Consider the following 7224-nt stretch of genomic DNA (forward strand, 5'->3'; position numbering starts at 1 on the left):
CCGGGCCCCCGGCCCCTTCCCCGCTGGAGGAGCCGGCCCCTCCGTCGCACGGCCCCTGCCCTAGCACAGCCCCGCGGAAGGCAGGGGAGCCTGCGCCTCCGCAACTGTGCTCCTTGCTGCCTCCGCCCCCTCTCCCCCTGCTCCCAGCAGAGGAGGAAAGCAAAATCCCAGGCATTTCGGCAGATTTAAAAAACCCTCCCAGACGCAGACCAGAGGGCTCAAAAAGAGGACATGTCTAGGAAAACCCAGCGGCCCCTGCCCTAGCACAGCCCCGCGGAAGGCAGGGGAGCCTGCGCCTCCGCAACTGTGCTCCTTGCTGCCTCCGCCCCCTCTCCCCCTGCTCCCAGCAGAGGAGGAAAGCAAAATCCCAGGCATTTCGGCAGATTTAAAAAACCCTCCCAGACGCAGACCAGAGGGCTCAAAAAGAGGACATGTCTAGGAAAACCCAGACCTGGTAATCCTAGCGGCAGGGCTCCCCCTCCGCGCCCTGGCCCCAGCGGTGACTGGTGGGGGGGGGGGGTCCCTCCTCCCCCCTCCCCAGCCACAGCCCCTCCCTGGTGCCCTGGCAGAGGAGGAGAATGAGATCAACGCCATGGACTTCTGCCTGGATGGCAGCGTCTTTGCCACGGCCGGCACCGACCGCCACATTCGGCTCTACGACAGCTGCACCATGCAGGTGGGTAGCGCCAGGTTTGTGACATGGGCGCTGTGCCGGCATGGGGCAGAGGGGCTGGTGCCCCAGCATGGGGAGGCGGCGTGTGGAGCCAGATTGAGCAGGGGGTCCCGGCTCCCCCAGCTGAGATCCTCATCCCCTGCCCTTCTCCTGCCCCCTTTGTCTAGTGCGGCCATGCACCACCTCTGCCCCTGACTCCCCTTCCCCAGGATCACTGCGCTGCCAGCCTCCCTCTCCACTGCCATTCATCCCTGATCCTCGCCCTGCTCCCTGCGCTCTTCTCCCCAGCCCCTGGGCCCATCCTGCTCCCTAGGACTTCAGCCTCTGTCCCTACTTCTCCCCCAGCTGTTTCATACACTGGAGGCTCCGGACTTCATGACGGGGGATGTGGCAGTGACCAGTGGGGCCTCCCGCCGCATCTTCGCTCTCCGCTTCCACCCACAGGAAAATCATATCTTCCTGACGGGCGGCTGGGACAACAGTGTCAAGGTGAGGCCCTGCGGGGCAGGGCTCAGGGTGCTGGTCAGAGGGGGCCAGGGGGGAGCGGGGCTGGGTCCTGCTGGAGCTGCTGGTTTGCCTCCTGTGTTAGGTCTGGGACAAGCGGATAAGGAAGGAGGCTCAGCGTGTGATCAATGGGCCCCACATCTGTGGCCCAGGCCTTGACATTTGGGTGAGATGGATGTGGGGCATGTGGAGGGGCATCACAGGGGATGTGGCCAGCAACATGCCTGTTCCTGGGCTGGGCTGTGGTCATCTGACCAGAAGGTACCTGATGGTCCCTCCACCTGCTCCCCTCAAAGAGACATCCTTTGTACCTGGAAGTGCTGCACACCTGAGCCGGGCTCCCCTTCCCCACTGGCAGCCTGTGCTCACTGGCTCTGGGGTGCATGCTGGGGTTGACATGCTGCATCTGCCCCCATCTCCTCTTCCCCAGGGTCACTGCGTGCTCACGGCCTCCTGGGTGCCCCGCAACGCGCTGCAGCTCTGGGACCTACGGACGTCCCAGCTGCAGAAGAACCTGCCGTTCCCCGGGGGCCATACGCAGGGCCAGTTCCTGTATGCAGCCCAGTTCTGCGACCCAGACACGGTGCTGGCTGGGGGCAGCGGCACCTGTGGGGCTGGCGTCATCCGCATCAGCACCCACCAGGTGACACAGGGCTGGTCCTCCTTGCCCTGCGGGCAGCAGTGGAGCTTGGGGGGGCCCTGCAGAGTGTGCCCCAGGCCCCCACCGAGTTGTGGGGGTGCAGAGAGGGTGTGAACGAGGCCAGGGCTGAGCTGAGACTCTCCATGGGCTTGGGGAAGCAGGGCTGGTGTGGGGGGCTCTGGGTTCTCAGGCCTGCCTGACCCGGGGCTACCCACTCTGTGCTCCTAGGTGCTCGGTCAGATCCTGCTCCCACACAAGCCAGTGCAGGCTGTGGCAGTGGCGTGTGGTGGGTGTGTGGTGGCTGTGGCCGGCGTGGGAGGGAACCTGCATATTGCAGACCTGTGCTGAGCCCCTGCCGGTGGGAGGAGGAGGGTGAGGGGGCTGCCTACCTCGCAGGCTGATCCAGGTACAGCCGTGCCCCCAGTGCATGCTCATCAGGCCTGTGGTCCTGAGGATCTGAAGCACACCTGTGCACAGCATCGGGGAGCCTACGTCCTGGCTCCCTCTGCTGCAGGAGCTTGGAGCTCCCCCTCCCTCAAATTCCTGATAATAATAAACTTGTAACTTGGCAGCATGTGGCAAAGTGGCTTAGGGATCTGTGCCAGGGATGGGGGGAGCAGGGCAGCGCATGGCCAGGGCTCGGGACTGGGGAGGGAAGGATGAGGTGATGGAAAACGATTGCGTGTGGAGGGGGAAGGGAGGGTGGGCCTGGTGGGTGGGACTCAGTGGGGTCACAGGGTGGGAATGGGAGTGGTGGAGTAGGGGTAGGGTAGAAAGGCACCTATAGACTAACCGAGATAGGACACTGGTGTCAAAAGCGATCTGGCCAAGTTCGCTGACTACACAAACTTTGGGGAAGGGTGTCCACACTTCAGGATAGGTTGGTGATCCAGGGCAACCTTGATAGACTTGCAAGGTGGGCAGATGAAAACCACATGGCATTCAGTACGGAGAAATGCAAAGTGCTCCACCTTGGGAACAAAACCCCCCATCACACTTATAGGCTTGGCAGTGCTACACTAGCTAGTACCATGACCAAAAGAGACTTGGAGGTCATGATTGACCACAAGATGAATATGAGTCACCAATGCGATAACAGCTGGCAAAGCAATCAAACTCTGACTTGCATCCACTGATGCACCTCGAGCAAGACCCAGGATGTCATCCTCCTGCTGCACTGGACCTTGGTGAGGCCGCAGCTGGAGTACTGCATCCAATTCTGGGCTCCACAGTTCAAGAAGCATGTGTGTGGAGAAGCTAGAGAGAGTGCAGAGGAGAGCCACACGCATGATCAGAGGGCAAGACAACAGGCCTGATGAAGAGAGGCTGCGAGCCACGGGACTCTTTGGCTTGGAGAAGCGCAGGCTCAGGGGTGACTTGGTGGCAGCCGATAAGTACATCAGGGGTGTGCATCAGGATCTGGGGGAACGCCTGTTCACCAGAGCACCCCAAGGGATGACGAGGTCCAACGGTCACAAACTCCTCCAAGACCACTTTAGGCTGGACATAAGGAAAAACTTCCTTACTGTCCAACACCCCAAGGCCTGGAATAGACTTCCTCCAGAAGTGGTGCAGGCACCTACTCTGGACTCTTTTAAGAAACATTTGGATGCTTATCTTGCTGGGATCCTTTGACCCCAGCTGACCTCCTGCCCCTGGGGCAGGGGGCCGGACTCGAAGATCTTACAAGGTCCCTTCCAGCCCTAATGTCTATGAAATCTTTCCAGCACTGACAGGGCTTCTAGCCTTTCTGATTGGCTGCCTTTGCCTGTGTTGCCTTCCTGGGTTACAGCAGCCAATCAGGACCAGACCGAAGCCCCTCCTCCTCCCCAGAAGTGATTGGGTGGGGCTGGGGAGAGGCAGAGTGCTGTCTGCTCCCCCCACGCTGCCAGCCCAGATCAGGGGAGGAGGTAGCGTCCCCCCTGTGGCTCCCCCAGGTGTGGGGGGAGGGGGGCAGAAGCCCCCTTCCCTCCTCCTGAGCAGCCGAGATGGGGATTGGGGGAGCAGTGCTGGCTAGGAGGGACTCCCAACCTGTCATCAATTGTAGGTGCAGGGTTTGGCAAGAGCTCCTGCAGTGAGGCTGGTGTGCGCTGCACAAAGTTGGCTTCACTGGAGCCACCCTGGAGGCTGGGAGGCGTGGGGACAGGGCTGGGGACTGGGACCCCTCCGCACAGGTCATCAGAACCTGCCAGATTTGGACAGCGAGAGGGGGCTTGAGAAGCAGGGTGGGACTGTCACAAAACCTGCCATGGGTTTGGCTGGGACATGTGTTTTGGGCTCTCTGGGAGTTGGGGACCCTTCCCTGCTGGCTATGGGAACCTCCGCACCTCCTGCCCTTTCTCCGTGCCCCACAGATGCCTCCCAGCCCTCAGCCTCGTCCTGCCAGGCTGGGAGCTCCAGCCTGGGTCCAGCAGCCACTGCTGCAGCAGCAGCTCCAGAGCTGTGGAGCAGGTGTCTGTGGCTCCGGAAATCCCCAGCTGCACAGATGCTGAGTACCGGCAGGAGGGGGAGGGACGGGGTGGGAACCCTGCCCAGGCTACGGAGGCACCAGAGTGAGGCTGGTGTTGCTGGGATTGGGGTGACTGCAAGTCCCTGTGCTCTGGAGCGACTCCTGGGTTGACGTAGGCATCTACCCAGGATCTGAAGCGACACCCCTGGCGCGGGCATCTGTCCAGGATCTGGAGTGACTCCCCTGGGGTGGGCGTCTACCCAGGATCCAGAGCGACTCCCCCCAGCTCTGGCATCTGCCTGGATCCAGACTGACTCCCCTTGGCGCCAGCACTGGTCTGGGATCTGGAGTGACTCCTGTCTGCAGCCCTGAATCTCTGGAGGGAGTGGCATGTCCAGAACGCCTGCGCCCTGTGGTACCTGTAACGGCAGCTGCTTCCTGGGTGAGTGGGGGCTGCTGTGTTACACGGGGGCCCATTGTCTCCTCAGGTTACTCAATGTGACCCCCCCTTCCCTTCCCCAGGGTGCTGGGGGTGTTTGTGCGAGGGAAACTCCCTCAAACTGGCCTTGCTGATGGAGAGGACCCAGCACTTTCCAGGCCGTGGGAGTGGGGGTGGCGGCGCAGGCATGGAGGCTGGTGCCCACATTGAGGGGAAGAGAGCCCTAGGCGAGGGCTCCCAGCACTTTCTCTGTCCTGCAGGCCTGGAGGAGCTGCAGGGCTCCTGTGCCCTGTGGGGGCTCCTGGGGGCACTGGCCCTGTTCTATCTGCTCTCCCTTGTGTGCAACGTGCTGTGCTGCCTGAGGTACAAGAAGGTCAGAGGTAGGTATCGTTGGGGGCAGGGGCACCCCAGAGCCAGCCCATCTCCCTGTGCTTTGAGCCACCAGCTGTTCTTGGGGCAAGGGTGACCTGTACCCCTCACCCCTGCAATTACAGGGGAAGCTCCCAGTCATCCTGGAAGTCTCCTTCCCCTGCACTCCCTTCTTGCAGGCAGCCTGACCTGCTGCCCTGGGCACTGCTGCATACTGCCCCCATGGGCACTGCCCAGCTGCCAGGCTAACCTCCCTGCTCTGTCCCCTTTCCCTGCCTGCAGATAAACTCCGGTTGCATGTGACTCGACTCCGGGGAAGGTGAGTCCAGCAGAAGAACTTGGAGAAGCCATCCAAACGGGGCCAGAGCCAGCCCTTCCTGGCACCCCGACTCTGCAGGGCTGCTCTACCAGAGAGCAGGGACTCTGCCTCCAGGAGGGGAGGGTGGAACCCAGGAGTCCTGGTGCCCAGTTCTGCATTTTCACTGCAGGCCCAGCTGCATGTGGCTGTGATTGGGGGAAGGGGCACACTTACCCTGCCCTACTCCCCGTCCCCCCACGGTCCCCTGGTGCCTCTGACCCCCGTCTCTTCCTCCACAGTGCGGCACACCTGGCAGAGGAGGTGCCTGTCTATGGCAACATCAGCTACCTGCAGTCAGGTGAGCAGTGGCAGGGGCTGGGGGAAGAGGGGTGGACATGCCAGGGCCCTAGCACAGGACGGGAAGGTGTGTCCCATCGTATGTTCATTGGCATGTGGAGCCCCATCCTGGTGGCATGGATCTCTGTGCCCACAAACCTCTCTGCCCCCAGCTGGGCCCTGGCCTGGGTGCTGCTGCTGGGTGGATGCTGGCTGGCTGCTGGTGCAGTGGCAGCTCGTGCCTTAGGGTGAGGATGCAGCAGGCACCCTGCTTGCTACTGCCCCTATCCTGCACCATGAATACAGCTGGGCACTGCCAGGCCTGTAAAGCAGAGCGGGCCCATCCTGGGACCCCACATCCACTCTCAGCTGGCCCCTCTACTCTTTGCTTTCTGATAGGACATGGCTCGGGGGTAGACACAGTGAAGACTGAGTCTGAGCGGGAGCCCAGGGTGAAGGTGAGCTGATGTCCTTGAACACCTGGGGGTCCTGGCTGCTGGGGCCCCCTGGCTGCTGTCTGGTGCTGGGCAGGGGCAGGGCTCTGGGGGGGCTGCGGGCCCAGAACGAGGGGCGACGGCAGATGCGTGGGTGGGGGTGCGAATGCTGTGCATGCAGGCTCCTGAGCAGCAGCTGCACTGTGCAGTGGCAGGAAGTGGTGGGGTATCAGCACAAGCATCTCTGCACCCAGCCTTCCCCTCCCCTCCCCCTCTTCCGGCCTCCGCTGCGGTGCCCTGCAGCACTGCCACCAGCGCTGGGGCACAGATCCCTGCAGGCTGGAAAGGACGGCAGCATCCAGGACCCAGCTGCTTTCCCATTCCTCCGGTGCCATCTTGCTTGGGCTTGACCCTGCTGGCAGAGGGCATCCCATGGCAGCTGTGGGGCCGCCTGGGTCACTGTCCTGGTGCCCAGAGCTGGGTGCGGTTACGGCTGAAGCCCTGGGGAGCAGGCATGGGTCTAACCCGGAGCCAGGCTGGCCCCGAGTGTTACATGGAGGGAGGGGTGTGGGGGTCCTTTCCCTGAGCCCAGCCCTTCCTGAGGCGGGTGCTGTGGCCGGCAGGGAGGAGTCTGCCTGTGCTTCCCAGGGGCGAGGGGTGAGAGCAGCCCTGGGCCTGTCCCCTGGCTCCCAGCCCTGCGTCTGCCTCCGCCCCTAGAAGCCGACCTGCTACGCGAACCTCAAGCTGAAGAGCCCAGGCCGGCTGCTGCCCGAGGCGGCCGCGGGGACCACCGAGATCCAGTACACGGACGTGGTCCTGGCCGGGCCGCGGTGCTCGGAGCTGGAGGTCTGGGCCGAAGGGTGCGCCGCAGGCCGGGAGGCTGCCCAGCCGCCAGGCGAGCTCTACGCCTCCGTCCACACCGACCGCTTCCTGCCCACGTTTGAGAACCAGGACTACGCCAACAACCACGCCGTGCCCAGCTGAGCGGCAGGTGCGGCCGCAGGACCGGGGGGGCAGGAAGCTGGGGCCGGAGGACAGCACCGCGGTGGGCCATGGGCCACTACGGCGTGGCCACAGCGGAG

The 7224-nt window shown here is 63.1% G+C and overlaps 1 protein-coding gene across 7 annotated transcripts; it reads left to right on the forward strand.

The window, feature by feature from the left end:
- The first annotated feature begins 285 nt into the window (after positions 1–285).
- On the forward strand, positions 286–7218 carry SIT1 (signaling threshold regulating transmembrane adaptor 1). 7 transcript variants are annotated; one of them, XM_025213972.1, is made up of 7 exons: positions 1053–1162; positions 4455–4708; positions 4966–5085; positions 5357–5393; positions 5672–5730; positions 6108–6166; positions 6860–7218. In XM_025213972.1, the coding sequence occupies exons 2-7, from the start codon at positions 4657–4659 to the stop codon at positions 7124–7126; spliced, it is 594 nt and encodes a 197-aa protein (XP_025069757.1). In that variant the 5' UTR covers positions 1053–1162; positions 4455–4656; the 3' UTR covers positions 7127–7218. The 7 variants fall into 7 exon arrangements, with proteins under 7 accessions (XP_025069756.1, XP_025069753.1, XP_014379491.1 ...); XM_025213971.1 differs by lacking the exons at positions 4966–5085; positions 5357–5393; positions 5672–5730; positions 6108–6166; positions 6860–7218 and adding exons at positions 286–676; positions 1263–1343; positions 1608–1820 and having other exon boundaries at positions 1019–1162; positions 4455–4959; XM_025213968.1 differs by lacking the exons at positions 4966–5085; positions 5357–5393; positions 5672–5730; positions 6108–6166; positions 6860–7218 and adding exons at positions 286–454; positions 570–676; positions 1263–1820 and having other exon boundaries at positions 1019–1162; positions 4455–4959.
- Positions 7219–7224: the final 6 nt, after the last annotated feature.

Source organism: Alligator sinensis, unplaced genomic scaffold, assembly GCF_000455745.1.
Source record: "Alligator sinensis unplaced genomic scaffold, ASM45574v1 scaffold634_1, whole genome shotgun sequence".
Taxonomy (NCBI): domain Eukaryota; kingdom Metazoa; phylum Chordata; order Crocodylia; family Alligatoridae; genus Alligator; species Alligator sinensis.